General features: G+C 55.4%; 1 protein-coding gene across 1 annotated transcript in view; it reads right to left on the bottom strand.

The window, feature by feature from the left end:
• The window catches only part of MPV17 (mitochondrial inner membrane protein MPV17), a 31,235-nt gene extending 15,157 nt beyond the window's left edge, over positions 1-16,078 (bottom strand). Inside the window, exons 1-2 of the mRNA XM_029913271.1 lie at positions 16,047-16,078; positions 9,882-9,969 (exon numbers count right to left, since the gene is read on the bottom strand). Of these exons, the coding sequence (XP_029769131.1) occupies positions 9,882-9,954 (73 nt within the window). The 5' untranslated portion in view covers positions 9,955-9,969; positions 16,047-16,078. The remainder of the gene's footprint in view (positions 1-9,881; positions 9,970-16,046) is intronic.
• Positions 16,079-16,691: the final 613 nt, after the last annotated feature.

Below are 16,691 nucleotides of genomic sequence, written 5' to 3'. Positions count from 1 at the left end.
GTGTGTGTGTGTGTGTGTGCACAGAGCCCTCTGGGGCCCCTCACATGCGGGGGTGAGAAGGACTGTGGGTGTCCACGCGCCCCATGGGTGCAGCTCCTGTCGCATTGCCTGCCTTGCGCTCTGCAGCCCCGTGCCAGTTGTCTGGGCCCTGCGCTCTCCAGCCAGGCTGCCGTGCCCTCGCTAACGGGCCCCACTGACAACAGCGGCTCTCCAGGACACACAAAACAGCTGATGGCAGCACAGCGGCGGGTGCGTCCTTGAGGCCGAGGAGCCATTTGCGGGATTGCGCTGGGTAAACATGGCCCAGCGCCAGGCTTGCGCCACCTCCCCCCCTCAGCAAACAACACGTCACCCACCCTTTTAGGGAGATTAAATCACTGCATCCCGGGGAACAGCGAAGCAAAACCACCGCAGGGCAGCACTGCCAGGGGAGCCCAGCCTGCCCCACAGGGACAGCCCCATGGGCCCCAGCCCCCCAGAACACGGCACGGGGGTCTGGCTCAGCGCTGGCTGACTGGTGCCCCCAGCCTGGTCACTTTGGCCAAACAAGCCCACGGGGAGACCCTCTCAACCTGGCCCAGGCGCCGTCGGGGGGACCCGGCTGGACCTGGGCAGAGCTCAGCATCCGCGGCGCACGAGCCCCAGCCGACAGGGGCAGGGAGCTACGGGGGTGGCGGGGACGGGTCACATGCCCCTCCCCAATCGCCTGCAGCACCCTGGAGTCAGAGCTTGAGTGTGGAACGTAGAGTTCTGTGCTGCGGGCAGAGCATTTGTCTATAAGCAGAGGCAGGGTGATGAGGATAACAAAAGGCTTGTCCTTAAATCAAATTAAGGCTCCTGAGATGATCCTGAAAGCATTCCCAGGCTCTCCAGTTAAAAGACAGGAAACCAAGGGTAGGACTAAATGGTCAGTTTTCACAATGAAGAGAGGTAAATAGAGGTGTCCCCAGGGGTCTGTACTGGGACCAGCACTGTTCAGCATATTCATGAATGGTCTGCAAAAAGGGGTAAACAGTGAGGTGGCAAACTACTCCAGATAGTTAAGTCCCAGGCAGATTGCAGAGCTACAAAGGAATCTCACAAAATTGAGTGACTTGGCAACAAAATAGCAGATGAAATTCAATGTTAAATGCAAAGTAATGCACATGGCAAAATACAATCCCAACTGGTGGCCCCCCACTACAGAAAGGATGTGGACAAATTGGAAAGTCCAGCAGAGGGCAACAAAAATGATTAGGGGGCTGGAGCACAGGACTTATGAGGAGAGGCTGAGGGAACTGGGATTATTTAGTCTGCAGAAGAGAAAATGAGGGGGGATTTGATAGCTGCTTTCAACTACCTGAGGGGGCGTTCCAAAGAGGATGGATCTAGACTGTTCTCAGTGGTACCAGATGACAGAACAAGGAGTAATGGTCTCAAATTGCAGTGGGGGAGGTCAAGGTTGGATACAGGCAGGGAGTCCTCGGACTTACGACACAGTTGTTTCCTGAAAATCGCATCCTAAGTCAAAACATTGTAACTTGGAACCAATTTTCCAACTGGGTGATTGGTTCCTGAACCAAGGCCCGATACACTATTTTCACCAAAATAACCCAGATTTTTGTACTCAATCAATTATACACGAGTAATATAGCTACATCAATGTATTTATATTGTAAATAGGAATCATGCTGACATAAAACAATCACATAATAAGCTAAACATACATAAAGAAATATAGTACAGGCAGTCCTCGGACTTACAACACAATCGGTTCCTGGGCATTGCTGATCTTGTCATTTGATTTGTAAGTTAGGAAACCTACGGAAGGAATGAAGGAGATGGGACACCTTCTTCTGAGCTCATGGGTGGGTCTAACTGGGTGGGGTTTTCAGGGGGTTTTGAGGTGATTTGGGAGGACTTAAAGGAAGTGTCCAAGGAAGTTTGGACAGATGTTCTCCTCTTCCCTGTACATGTTGGATATGCTCCTATTCACAGATGCACTGCACTCAATGTTGGGGTCGTGTTCCTCAAACAGGGACATGGCTGCTTCCAAGTGTTGAAATGCCTCAGCCAACACTTTTGTTGTCAAGACTTTACGAGAAGAAGTCTCTTCAACAGTGGGAGCGTCTTCTTCTTCCTCTGCCACTTTTTGCTGTTCCAGATCAATGAGGTCCTCATTAGTTAATTCTTCAGAATGTGATGCCAGCAACTCAACAACATCCTCTGGCGCAACGTCTAAGTTGAGTTCTTTGCCCATTTCAACAACAGTGTTGGTCACTGTCACGGAGTGTGGGGGAGTCAGGGCCCTGCACCCCCCTTCCTGAGATTCACCGTGACTCTCAGCCAGCCAGTAAAGCAGAAGGTTTATTAGATGACAGGAACACAGTCCCAAGCAGAGCGTGTAGGTACAACCAGAACCCCTCAATCAAGTCCTTCTGGGGGGTTCACGGAGCTTAGACCCCAGCTTGGGGTTCCCTGCGTTGCACCACCCAGCTCAAAGTGAAACTAAAAATTCCTCCAGCAGCTCTCTCCCCCCTCCCCTCTGCTCCTCCTCTCCTTTGTTCAGTCTCCCAGCAGAAGGTGTCACTTCTCCCAACCCCCCTCCTGGCTCAGGTTACAGCTCAGGTAGCTTCCTTCTCATCCCCAATGTAACACATTCCCAGGTCAAATCCGCCCCGCTCCCTGTTCCATCACAGTCACCTCCTCAACAGTGTCTGTGAATCCTTGGAAGTCAGACACAAAATCAGGACACAATTTTCTCCAAACACCATTCAAATTGGATTGTTTGACTTCATTCCATGACTCACCAATGTTCTTAACTGCATGGCAAATGTTGAAGCCCTTCCAGAATTCCTTCAGAGTTGGGCCACCTTCCTCTCATTTGCCCTGATGGCCTGGGCAAATGTGCTCCTGAGATAGTGGGCCTTGCAGGATGCAATTACCCTCTGGTCCATGGGTTGCAACAATGAAGTGGTGTTTGGGAGCAGAAACATCACTTTGATGTCAGAATGCATGTCATCAAGGCTGGGTGGATGACCAGGAGTATTGTCGAGGGTTAACAGTGCTTTAAATGCAAGATTGTTTTTGCTGCAATAATCCCTGACGCTTGGCACAAAAGGATGATTAAACCAATCCTCAAAAATGTTTTTATTGACCCGCGCCTTAGGATGGGGTTTCCATATCACTGGGAGAAATGCTGTGGACTATCCCTGGAAAGCCCTGGGGGTTTCCGAACGGACACAAGCAAAGGGTTAAGTTTAAAGTCACCTGCAGCATCTGCACTGAGTAAAAGAGTGATCCTATCTTTAGCAGCTTTGTACCCTGGCATGGATTTCTCCTCTTTGGCCAGGTCGGTTCTCAGTGGCGTTTTTTTCCAAAAGAGCCCAGTTCCATCAACATTAAAAACTTGCTGAGCACAATCCCCGCCTCCTCAATGCTCTCAGCCAATGTCTCAGGAAAAACACGAGCTGCCTCCTCATCAGCACTGGCAGCTTCACCGGAGATAATGATGTGATGCAGATTGGCCCTGGCTTTAAAACGCATAAACCGCCCCCTACTTGCATTAAAAGGCTCAGCATTGTTTCTTTAGATCATCATAAAGACTCCCGGCCTTCTCCTGAATTCTGCCTGAACTCACCAGAGCCCGGCGTTGAGTTTGATCCTCCAGCCAAACAATTAACAGTTTCTCAACCTGGGCGATAAGTCCAACATGCTGCTTAGTTATCACAGTGGCTTGCATAGGAGCCGAGCCCTTAACATGTTCCTGAATTCGTACCTTGTCTTTCATGACGGTCACAATAGTCGTTCGGGGGAAAGCCAAAGCTTTAGCAATTTCAGTTGGCGTCTCACCTTTCTTGGACCTCTCAATTATTTCCATTTTTGTTTCCATAGTAATTGTTCTACGTTTCTTAGAAGAAACATCACTTGCACGAGATTTTCGCTTTTCTGCCATTATTATGGGCAAAGAAACATTAACTTTTAAGAAAAAGTTTGGAAGCACAAAGAATCAACATGTAAAAATGGCGTCGGAACAGCTACTGAGCGTCCTGAGTCAGGGAGATCAGCGGTGCAGAATGTCGATGCGCACATAGGAACTTGTTCGCTGGCGTGGCGTTGCGTCAGCTCAAGCATCGTAAAGTCGAAATTGGTGTTGGAAAGCCGAAAAAGGGTGTCCCTTTATAAACAGCGTAAGTGCCGTTCGTCGTAACTCGAACGTCGTAAAATGGAGGACTGCCTGTATTAGGAAAAACTATTTCACTAGGAGGGTGGTGAAGCACCGGAATGCATTCCCTAGGGAGGTGGTGGAATCTCCTTCCTTAGAAGTTTTTAAGGCCCAGCTTGACAAAGCCCTGGCTGGGATGATCTAGTTGGGGTTGGTCCTGCTTTGTTCTATGATTCTATACATACAAAATGATGGTGCCTAAATGAGCTGTTACCCATCAGGAAAGAGATTTTGGACTCATTTTCAGTACCCTGGGAGCACTATCTTTCCAGAGTGCTGCAAATGTATAAGAATCCTTCTCACTGTGCCTGTATCATCCTGAACTCATTCTCCAGCTTCAGAAGACTTAAACATTATCTCCAGGCATCAATGGGAAAGAAGCAACTGAATAATGTAGCTGTCCTTAATGTGCAGGCCACGTGGGGGGGCACGTGTGCCCCCTTAGCTGGTGCTCCCCGTTGTGTCCCTCCAACGTGTCACCCCTGCCAGGCACAGTATATCTGGGTGAGAGCCAGCCCTGCCCCACAACCATGCCAGCCAAAGGGGGCAGGGAGAGAAGCAGGTCGCACAGCAGGTCAGCCAGGGTAGAACACAGGGCTCCCTACCCCTGCACCTCACTGCCTCTGCCACATGATGGGCTAGTGCCAGGAGCGGGGTGGAGCTGCTTTGCTGACTCACCCCGACAGCCAGAGCAGGAGGGGCTCACGGGACCCCACTCAGCACACAGGCTGGCTGGCTGACGCTCCGTGCTGCCATAGCTAGGAGAGGAGACTGAGCAGGGGGAAAGTCCCAGGGATGCTCAGAGAATGGCAAGCGCAGGCCTGGCTCACAGCTGCATTTTGTCGCCATGCCCGGCCAGCAGGCGGCCCTGAGCAGCAGGCTTTAGCTTAGAGATGCTGTGAGGGCTTGTTTGCAGGATGCTGCTAGCAGCCGGCTCCTCTTCCCCCGTTAGAACAGGGCTCGCGTCCCAGCGCTGCAGGTGAGCGGGAGTGGACCTGACGGTCTAGGAATGCCTCCTAACTCTGCACCCAGATGGGCAGCCGAGTCACCCGCATCCTTTGGGGTTCATGCCCCAGGACTTACACAGTGAGCCTGAAGGCAGCACGTCACTGGGGCTTCAAACCCAGCACACTGGAAATGTCTGCAGGGTCCAAGCGTTGGGTCCCTCTAGCCAGAGAGCAGCTGGGCTGCAGCACCACCTCCACCGCTGGCACTGTGATGCCTTGCAGCGCCCGCCCCCAGGCACGCCCCTGGTCCCGCTCCCCGCCAGACTTACCCCTGCTGCGCACCTTGTCCGCCGAGCAGCGAGAGCAGGAGCCTGCGCTGCCCCAAAGCCTGGCACCTGGCCATCAGCCTTGCCCAAGGCAGGTGAAAGCCAAGGGAGCCAGCCCCCTGCCCTGGACGGGCGCCGGAGACCCCCGAGCTGGAACGGCTGGAGCGGGAGCAGACCCTATCTCTGTGCTAACATGGCTCCCGTCAGCAGAGCAGCCCAGATCCCCCAGCGAATGTGCCCTGCCAATAACTGGTGTCGGGAGGGGAGGGAGGGATGATGATGCTGTCCAGCCAGGCTCTGGCCCGAACCCTCCTGGAGCTGGGAGGCTACAAGCCCAGACACGAGAGCAGGAAATGCACAAAGACCCCCCGCCGGGCACAACAAAAACCTGTGGGGCACAGCTCAGGCACCACAGCCACCACTCCCGCCCCCAACTCTCCTCCTGGGAATGGAAAAGATTTGGGAAAACGCAGGACCCCAACCTCACACCAGGAACCCCCCACGAGCCCTGGCTGGGGCGGGTGAGCAGAGCAGTCAGGGTGCTGCTGGAAGATCGCGGTCCTAGCCCGGCACTCTGAGTGCATCAGGATCCCTCCTCCCCAACGCCTCAGACATCACCGCCACGGCCCGGCACAGCCCGTCCCCACCCAGCCTAGCCCCTTGCTGGGGCCGGCTCCACTGCCCACCCGTTACATTTCTAACAGGCTTTCGGTGCTCCCCCCGGCTGCCCCCCACGTGGGGGGGGGTCCAGGCCCCGCCCTGCCCCCCATTCACATGCCTCCTCCTTTGCCACGAGGCCTCCAAAGAACCAGCGGCCGGGCTGGTGGTGTGCAGAGACACTGTCCAGCTGTCCGTCTGTCTGTCTCTTGGGCCTCGGGCCAGTGAGAGGGGTGCAGTGCCCAGAGCAGGTCCCGGCCACTCCAGTAACACTGAGGAGCCTGCCCCAGGGGGCAGCTGCTGCTCTCCCAGGTTTCGTGGTTGGCCCCTGCCCCCTGGCGCTCTGAGCCCCAGGCTCCCACTGGCTCCGTGGCCTAGGAGACGGGAGGGAGCCTTTCGCCCTCCAGGGTCGCTGCCAATTCAGCCTCAGCAGGGGGCAGTTGTACATCTGAAGGCCGTAAGGGGCAGTTGTGACCGGCTCGCCTGCTCTCCTGCATGGCCCAGGCCAGGGAGCCTCCCACAGTGGCCCTGGGTCCAGCCCAGCCCTGCTGGCGAGCCAGAGCTGAGCGCGAGGCAGAGCCAGCCAGGCCGGAGGTAAAGACCCCGAGTGCTGAATTGCCCTCACGGTGAGACCTCTGTGCCTTATTTCCCGTCTGGAGTTCTCTAGCTCTGTGCTGCGCACTGCGGGGGGACGTGCACCCCGGGGTCACCAGCGGGTCCCTGAACTCCTTCAGGTATTGCCCTAGTCTTACAACAGGCTACATAAAAACTGACTAGCGAAGTCAGCCCAAACTAAAATTTCCTACAGCCCGTGACTCGCTCCTACTGCTGTATGTACACTATAGACCGCCCCATAAGTACAAGCGTTCTGTTCCACATGGTTTATAACTCAGTGGTGACACTGAGAACGTCGGTAATCTGTCAGGAACGATGTGGCTGGGACACTCCTGGATTTTTATGTCTGGTTTTGTGAGGGAGGTGAAACGTGGGGTACGCGAGACGAACCAGCCTGGTGAGGGGGGCACAGACGTCTGGAACGATTGCGAGCCACTGCTCCAGCTCTTGTTCTTCCTCTGCCTGCGGGCTGCAGGGCCCTCTCCCCACGTAGGTACAAAACCACCCCCAGACGTCTCCTGGGTAAGCTCCCCAGCCTGTGCTTGTCCAGTTCATCCCACGGGGCCAGAGCCAGCGCCTGGCCGCTGCCTCCACACACAGACCACATCACACCTTAGTCTCGAGTCCAGGGGGCGGAAAACCCACTCCAGCCTGGGCATCCAGCAGACCCAACCCCCTGCCACACACCCACCCGCTCCAACAAACAGGCAACAGCCCACAGAGCGTCCCGCTCACCACACCAGCGGGTCCGGCACTGCTCAGGAAGCTGCCAAGATCTGCACTAAAGCAGGGACTGATCTTCTTACGCATGAACCACCGCGCCCCCGTGGCCTCCCGCGCACCGGGTGGGGAGGAGGGGTCGGCTGAGAGGTTACGGTCCTGCCCGGTATGTGCGAGGTCGGCCCACTGAGTGACCAGCGGGGCACCAGGCTGCGACCCTCGGCAGCAGGGGAGTGGCTGGGGGCAGGAATCGGAGCGGCTGTGCTGACTGGGTAAGAAGGGGCAGGCTGGTTCCAAGTCCGCTCTCTGGCCCTGCCGGCCGTCGCAGAGTGGCAGAAAGACGCCCCCCTGATGCCCCAGACGGCTTAATCCAGGGTAGCCAGGGAACCCTGCGCTGGTGCCAGTAATGCCCAAGCTTGTCCCAGCCCCACAGCCTCACTCTGCTCCCTGCCGGAGCCCCCTGGTGCTCACCCTGCTCCGAGCCAGCTGCCAGGGTGGGTCCCTGCCCCCCCAGCACCAGGCTGCCCCTCCGCTAGCCCACTTGGGGCTCCTGGAGCCTGGCCCTTATCATCCTCCAGCTCCTCACACTCACTCAGGGTCCCTGCCCCCAGACGTGGCAGGGACTGGGGACCCAGGGCCAACCCCTTGCAGGGCTGCAGCTCTGGGCAGGAGCCGATTTCTCTGCAGAGGCTGCCCGCCTGGACCCTGCTCGGGGCACACCAAGGAGCAGCAGGAGAGCTGGTGAAAAGGGCCAGGGCTTCTCTCCCCAGCGGGCACAGACCCAGAGCCAAGTTGAGGGCACAATGCTGCATAAAGGGGAGCAGAGAGCTCCAGGAACCAGCCTGGCAGATCTCCGGGCGGGACAGTGCCCAGCCTAGCCAGGCTGTCTTGGGCCTAGCTCAGAACAGTCCATCCAGCCTGCCCCGGACAGAGTCCGAGCCAGCCCTGCGCACACTCCTGGGGAGCTGCAGGACAGGAGTGACCCCTGGAGACAGCTGCAGCCTCAGCCCAGCGGAGGGGCGGGGGAGAGCCAGGAAACGACTGGTCTGTCCCAGACGGAAGCAGAGACCCCCTTAGATGCCAGAGACCCCTTTAGACGCAAGCTCAGCCCCGGACAGCGCCTAAACCTGAGTGTGTGCTGCCCTCTCCTGGCTGCAGGTGACAGCTCAGGCCTGGCCTGGGGCGCCTGGGGGAGGAACAGTGGGGTGCGGGGCTGGCAGGGGGGGAACAGCTTCGACTGGCCAAAGCTGCTGCCCACCTCAGCACCCCGCACCCGCCACTCAAGCAGGGGAGGGGGAATGCGACTCCGACAGGGCATCGGGGCTCGTACCAGAGCCAAGCACCCACCGGAAGGTGACTCCCTGCCCGACTCACTGACGGGCCGGCAGCCCCGGCACATGCAGCTGGGGCGCCTCTCGCGTGCAACCTCCCCACCCCAGAGCTCGGCCAGGCATGGCACACCCAGCACTCCAACAAGGGCGGGGCTCCAACCCACACCCCAGCGCAGCCTCCAGCCCGGCACTGCCAGCGCCCCAGCCCCACGTCTGCACCCACAGCAACACCCCCCCACAGACACACGCACACATCCCCACCCCAGAGCTCGGCCAGGCACGGCACACCCAGCGCTCCAACAAGGGCGGGGCTCCAACCCACACCCCAGCGCAGCCTCCGGCCCGGCACTGCTAGTGCCCCAGCCCCACGTCCACACCCACAGCAACACCTCCCCACAGACACACGCACACATCCCCACCCCAGCGCTCGGCCAGGCACGGCACACCCAGCGCTCCAACAAGGGCGGGGCTCCAACCCACACCCCAGCACGGCCTCCAGCCCGGCACTGCCAGCGCCCCAGCCCCACGTCCACACCCACAGCAATGTGTGTATGAGCCATGCACTCTGCAGCCCCTCCTGGGGCTGGATCACGTGTCAGACCTGGAATTAGCACCTTCCCCAGCAGCCCCAAATAGAGGAGAGACAGGGGGGAAGGGGGGAGGCACTGGCTCGCTTGCTGGAGAGGGGAGGTCCCAAATGCCTGCTCCTGGCCATGCACCAGCTTTGCTCTAGGCCCCGAAGCAGCAACTCTGCATGTTCAGCCAGGAACTGTGGGTGTGCGTGTGTGTAATACCAGGGCATCAAGGGGAGGAGCTGGGCCAGCCCTGTCTAGGTAGGGCTCTTGCCTGCCCGTGCCCCTGGCTACGGCTAGCTGCCCACCTCCCCAGCCCCGAGGCGCAGCATTCTCTGTCCACAGACCCGAGCGCGGGCAGTTCCAGAGCGTGAGACCCAGTTCACTCCATGCACCTTTGCCTCACTCCACCCTGCAGTTCCCGGGCCCGGGGCCTGCCCCGTGCTCAGCCTCCGAGAAAGTAAACCCCCCGGGCAGAGACACTCCAAGGAACGGCCAGAGGCTCTTACCAGCTGTGAGGATCTGCACTTTCCAGGGGTGCTGGGCCATGAGCCGCTGGTACGACCTCCACAGTGCTGCCATCCCGCCTGCAGCCAGCTGCACAAGAGAAGGCAGAGGTAAGTCACACTGCCCTGCTCCCCCTCCTCGCCCTCTGCAGCCTTCCCAATTGCCAGCATGGCGAGTGAGCGACAGCGTCTGTTTAACGGTGGCACAGACTCCTGGGGCAGGAAGTGGAGGAGAACCAGCCCCCGGTGAGTGTGAGAGAGCCTAGGGCAGGGCCCACATGTACACCAGGTCACTCCTCCTGTCAGCCGTGCTCACAGCACCACGCTGGGCACGGGCAGGTAACTGCCCCAGCGCACACTCATCTCCAGCACCACCTGCTCCCCCAGCCCAGTGCCAAGCAGGCCCAGTCCGAGGGTGAAGAGCAGAGAGACCCAGCCAAGGTGCCAGGTCACACACTTGGGGACTAACCACAATCCCTGCTCTAAGCTGGGGACGTCTCCGCTGGAAGCAATGGAGGAGGAGAGACCTGGGTGTATGTGTCCATCACGGGGGGACTATGAGCCGCCAGTGTGATGCGGCCGTGATAAAGGCTAACGCAGTCCTAGAGTGCGTCAGGCGGGGGATTTCCCGGAGAGACGGGGACGTGCTAGTATCATTAAACCAGGCACTGGTGAGCCCTCGGCTGGAACACGCGAGCAGGGCTGCTCTGCCGCGGGTAAGAAAGATGAATTCAGACTGGAAGAGGTGCAGAGAAGGGCGACGAGGCTGATCGGAGGAACGGAGAACCTGCCTTACGAGAGGAGACTCATCGAACTCGGCTTGTTTAGCCTGACCAGACGCAGGCCGAGGGGAGATCGATCGCTCTCTCTAAATCCATCCCAGAGAGAAACACCAGGCTGGGAGAGGAGTTATTGAAGCTAAGCGCCCATGTGGACACAAGAACATGTGGCTAGAAACTGGCCATCAACAGGTTTAGACTTGAATTTAGATGAAGGTTTCTCACCATCAGAGGAGTGAAGTTCTGGAGCAGCCGCCCAAGGGGAGCAGTGGGGGCAAAACCCCGAACTGGCTTCCAGCCTGAGTGTGATCAGTTTATGGAGGGGATGGTGTGATGGGGCTGCCGACGATGGCATGGAGCCGACCTGCGACCGCTAGCAGCAAATACTCCCAGCGGCCGGTGATGTGACACAGGGTGGGAGGGCTCTGAGTTGCTGCAAAGAATACTTTCGCAGCTGTCTGGCTGGTGGGTCTCACCCACATGCCCAGGGTCCATCCCCTGTTGTTCGTTCCCAGCTTCTGGCAATCAGAGACAAGGGACACCCAGAGTATATGGTTGTCCCTGATCATCTTGGCTAATAGCCATTGATGGACCTATCCTCCATGAACTAATCTAATTCTTTTTGGAATCCTGTTATAGTTTTGCCCTTCGCAACATTCCCTGGAAATTAGTTCCACAGGTTGACTGTCCATTGTATGAAGTACTTCCTTTTGTTTTAAACCTGCTGCCTATTAATTTCATTGGGTGACCCGTTTTTTTTTTTATTATGTAAAGGAGTAAATAACGCTTCCTTATTCACTTCCACATCATTCACGATTTTCTAGACCTCTGTCATATCTCTCCTTAGTTGTCTCTTTTCCAAGCTGAAAAGTCCCAGTCTTTTTAATCTTTCTGCACATGGAAGCTGTTCCATACCTTAATCATTTTTGTTGCCCTTCTCTGTACCTTTTAAAATTCTAATAAACCTTTTTTGAGATGTGGTGACCACAACTGCACGCAGTATTCAAGGTGTGGGCGTACCATGGAAATATATAGTTGCACAATGATATTGTGTGTCTTATTATCTATCCCTTTCCTAATGGTTCCTAACATTCTGTTTGCTTTTTTGACTGCCGCGGCACATTGAGTGGATGTTTTCAGAGAACTCTCCACAATGACTCCAAGATCTTTCTTGAGTGGTAACAGCTATTTAGCCCCCATCATTTTATCTGCATAGTTGGGATTATGTTTTCCAATATGCATTACTTTGCATGTATCAACATTAAATTTCATCTGCCAATTGGTTGCCCAGTGTGACGTTATTGACATAATCTGTAACTGTATAGATCACTGTTGCGACCACTGTTATATATTTGCAGCAAATATTGTATAAAGGTTGTCGTGTAAGGGGTCTATGGACAGGTTATGGTTGGCTGATCAGTTATACAATTGACCCATTGAGAGAAGGCAGATACGCCTTGTAACTCAGCAAAGTATGCAGGGACTTGCCCATGTGACTCCAGACTCCATTTTGCTGTAATTTTCCACAGTGAGAACAAAGAGGTGTTCTTACACCTGGAAAAGACTATAAAAGGCTGATGCCTCATCTCCATCTACGCAAAATTATTAATGGACACAAATCTGACATCAGGAATCATAACATTCAAAAACCAGTCGAAGAACACTTTAACCTGTCTGGTCATTCAATGACAGACCTGCGGGTGGCAATTTTGCAACAGAAAAGCTTCAAAAACAGACTCCAACGAGAAACTGCTGAGCTGAAATTGATATGCAAACTAGATACAATCAACTTAGGCTTGAATAGAGACTGGGAATGGCTGAGCCATTACAAACATTGAATCTATCTCCCCTTGTAAGTATTCTCATACTTCTTATAAAATTGTCTGTACTGGGCTATCTTGATTATCATTTCAAAAAAAAATTTTTCTCTTACTTAATTGGCCTCTCAGAGTTGGTAAGACAACTCCCACCTTTTCATGCTCTCTGTATGTGTATATATATCTCCTCAATATATGTTCCATTCTATGCATCCGAAGAAGTGGGCTGTAGCCCACAAAATCTTACGCTCAAATAAATTTGTTAGTCTCTAAGGTGCCACAAGTACTCCTGCTCTTTCTGCGGATACAGACTAACACGGCTGCTACTCTGAAACATCTCCATCTTGTCTTCAATCCTGCTTCTTACCTCTGGAGGGACTTTGCTACAAACTGAAGCTCTGAAAAAAGGACTGAGGACCCATCCCAGCTGGGGATGTTCCAGAGACTTGATTTGAACCTGCAGTTTATTCCATCACTGCTACAAGCCTGAACCAAGAACTTTGCCATTACTGTATGTAATTGATCCCATTTAACCAATTCTAGCTCTCATCTCTATCTTTTTCCTTTTATGAATAAACCTGTAGATTTTAGATTCTAAAGGATTGGCAACAGCGTGATTTGTGGGTAAGATCTGATTTGTATACTGACCTGGGTCTGGGGCTTGGTCCTTTGGGATCGAGAGAACCTTTTTTCTTTTATTGGGGTATTGGTTTTCATAACCATTTGTCCCCATAACGAGTGGCACTGGTGGTGATACTGGGAAACTGGAGTGTCTAGGGGGATTGCTTGTGAGACTTGCGGTTAGCCAGTGGGGTGAGACCGAAGTCCTCTTAGTCTGGCTGGTTTGGTTTGCCTTAGGGGTGGAAAAACCCCAGCCTTGGGCTGTAACTGCCCTGTTTTAAGCAATTTGTCCTGAATTGGAACTCTCAGTTGGGTCCCGCCAGAACCAGCATCGTTACACCCAGTCACCTAGTTTTGTGAGATCCCTTTATAACTCTTTGCAATCAGCTTTGGATTTAACTGTCTTGAGTAATTTTATATCTTCTGCAAATTTTGCCACCTCATTGTTTACCCTTTTTCCCAGACCATTTATGAATATGTTGAACAGCCCTGGATCCAGTATAGATCCCTCCATTCTGAAACCTGACCACTTATTTCTACCCTTTTGTGACAAAGTGAGGGATTTTTTCTTTTTTTCGTGGTTTGCATGCAGAGGGAGTGGGACTCAGTGTCCCGGGTGTTACTGGTTTAACGAGGTGAGGGGAGAGGGAGTTTGTTGTTACAGAGGACCGGAGAGGGAACTTGGGACCCCAGCCGATGGCCTGGAGGACGGACACCCCAGCAAATGGTGACCTGGTGACCCAGCTTAGGAGTCGCAGCTGGTTCTGGCCAGTGGGAGGACAATGGGCTGCAAAGAGAGGACCCCAGTGACCTAACCAGCCGGTTCCAGCCAGAGGGGCGAGAGGAGGGCTGAGAGGAGAGGAGGCCCAGGCCACCCTGTTTACAACCCTGTTTACCTGGAGAGAAGACAATGGACAGAGGCGGGGCTTGAGGCCCGGTGATATCAGATGCCCAGCTGGGAAGCAGGGGGGCTCGGGGCTGGAGGGAGGAGGCAGGCAGAGCCCACCTGGATGCAGGGAGAGACTTGGATGTGCTGTGCTGAGGGAGGCCAGGCCTGAGGCCCGGAGAGTTTCCTGTGCTGTGTTCAACTCTCAATAAACCCTCCTGTTTTATGCTGGCTGAGAGTCACTCCGGTCTAGAGAACAGGGTGGCATCAACCCCTTCGGGGGTGGAGGCCCGGGGGGTCCAGAGCGAGTGGACTCCCTGAGGGGGCCCATGGCAGAGACAGACGTGCTGAGGCTCAGAGAGGTGCGGCTCCAGGAGGTGGAGAGGCCTGACCCCGGGAGAGAGTGGACCCCCAAGAAGGGCTGTCTCACTGAAAGGGGCACCCCCCACGGACTGCACGGGGCCAAGAGTGGGCACGATCTGTGAGTCCGTGACACCTTTGTTTTCTTTTAACTGGTTACTGATCCATGAGAGAACCTTCCCTCTTATTTCATGACAGCTTACTCTGCCTAAGAGCCTTTGGTGAGAGACCGTGTCAAAGGCTTTCTGAAAGTCCAAGTTACACTATCCACTGGATCCCCCTTGTCCTCAGAATTCTAATAAAGATTGGTTTCAGAGTAGCAGCCGTGTTAGTCTGTATCCGCAAAAAGAACAGGAGTATTTGTGGCACCTTAGAAACTAACAAATTTGAAAGCTTATGCTCAAATACATTTGTTAGTCTCTAAGGTGCCACAAGTACTCCTGTTCTTTTTAATAAAGATTGATGAGACGTGCTTTCCCTTTACAAAAGCAGTGTTGACTCTTCCCCAACAGATTGTGTTCATCTAGGTGTCTGGTAATTCTGTTCTTTACTCTAGTTTCAACCAATATGGGTCTAGTTGTCTCAAGTTAGGCAAAATAATTTGAAAATTTTGGCCCTGGTTTGCAATCCTGAGGAGGTCTTTGATGCGTGCAAAAGGCACTACACAGTATCAAATGAGTAACAATGAAAAAATGAAAAGATTCTGAATAATGCTACCAAAAAATAAGTAATGAAAATGCTACTTACTAACTGATCCCCAGATTTAGGGCGGGGAAGGAATTTCCCCGGGTCAGGTTGGCAGAGACCCTGGGGAGGGGGGGGGTTTCGCCTCCCTCTGCAGCCTGGGGCCCAGGTCACTCGCTGGTTTGAACTAGTGTGAATGGTGGAGTCTCTGTCACGTGAACTCTTTAAACCATGATTTGAGGCCGTCAGTGACTCAGCCGGAGGCTCTGGGCCTACCACAGGGGTGGGTGGGTGAGGTTCTGTGGCCTGCCATGTGTAGGAGATCAGACAAGATGATCACAATTGGCCCATCTGGCCCTAAAGTCTCTTGAGTCCAAGGGCTGTGGCTGCAGGCAACAAATCCACCCAGCGAGGCACCCGCCCAGGCTGGCTGCCCCAGCTATGGGGAGCCTCTGGCAGAGATTTAATGAGAGCCTAAATGCCCTTAGCTGGTCTTTCCTCCCTGCCCGCGTGCCCCAGTGCTGGGGGCTGAGAGGGGGCGGGAGGAGAAGCCAGGGAAGAAGATTTTCTTTTCAAGCTCTTAATGGAAAAGTGTCCAGGTAACCGGCCTCAAACTGCACCCCCTGCCCTGAAGCTCCTCACATGGGCCCGGTACAGACACCTTCCCCACCCTCTGGATGAAGGGCTGGCCCCAGGCAGTGCGGGGTTGCCAGACTTGGCCTGGTCTCCCCTCTCTGAGAGCGCCAGCACCTCACAGGAAGGGGTGAGACCCCTCGTGCCTTGCACATGCCGAGCCCAGTGCTGTGCCCCAGATGCTGCCCCATCTCCTGCACAGCTCACCCAGCCGCCCCGCACGCTGTCACTGGCGGAGGACACACGCGAGAGAAGCGGGGCCGCGAAGATAGGGTTACCATACGTCCGGTTTTTCCCAGACATGTCTGGCTTTTTGGTAATCAAACCCCCATCCGGGGGGAATTTCCAAAAAGCCGAACATGTCCGGGAAAAATACTCCCTGGCTTACCTTAGAGCGGGCGCCGGGGGCTGCTGTGCTCCCTGTCTCCTGGGCTCTGTAAGAGCCGAGCTGCCCAAGCGCTACCGGCTTCAGGCAGCCCCCATGCCTCCGGGCCCTGCGCCCCCGGCCGGGCACTTCCCCTCCCAGGCTCCAGCTGCGCTGGGGAAGCGCCGGCCGGGGGCGCAGGGTCTGGGGGCTGCCCGGCAAACCGTGAAGGCGGGAGCGCTCGGGCAGCTCTTTTCGCGTGGCTGGGAGGGAGGCGGGGGAATGCGGGGTGCTCAGGGGAGGGGGCGGAGTTAGGGCAGGGCCGGGATTGGGAAAGGGGCAGGGCCAGGGCCTGTGGAGTGTCCTTTTTTTTATTTTTTAAATATGGTAACCCTAGCTAAGAGGAGGCACTTTCTGGGCGGTCCCGGTCTCTGGACAGTCTCGGGAGGTGGGGGCACTTGGGGGAGCCGGAACAGCCCAGGGACCCCAGGGAGGGCTGCAGACGCTGGGGCGTCAGGGTCAGTCCTGCTCCCCAGGGCTGGGGAGAGCCCTGGGGTGCTGCGCTCAGCTCCCAGCACCTCATTCCCAGCGGGACCCCCCAGCGCGCGGGGAGCTCGGAGACCAGCCCCACAGGCCCTGGCACGGAACGTGCTGCCCTGGCTGAGTGCC

The sequence above is a fragment of the Terrapene carolina genome, unplaced genomic scaffold (genome assembly GCF_002925995.2).
Source record: "Terrapene carolina triunguis isolate 2854851 unplaced genomic scaffold, T_m_triunguis-2.0 Scaffold569, whole genome shotgun sequence".
In the NCBI taxonomy this organism is placed as follows: Eukaryota; Metazoa; Chordata; order Testudines; family Emydidae; genus Terrapene; species Terrapene triunguis.
The sequence above is the reverse complement of the archived record's forward strand: the minus strand, read 5'-3'. Positions and strand labels throughout refer to the sequence as shown.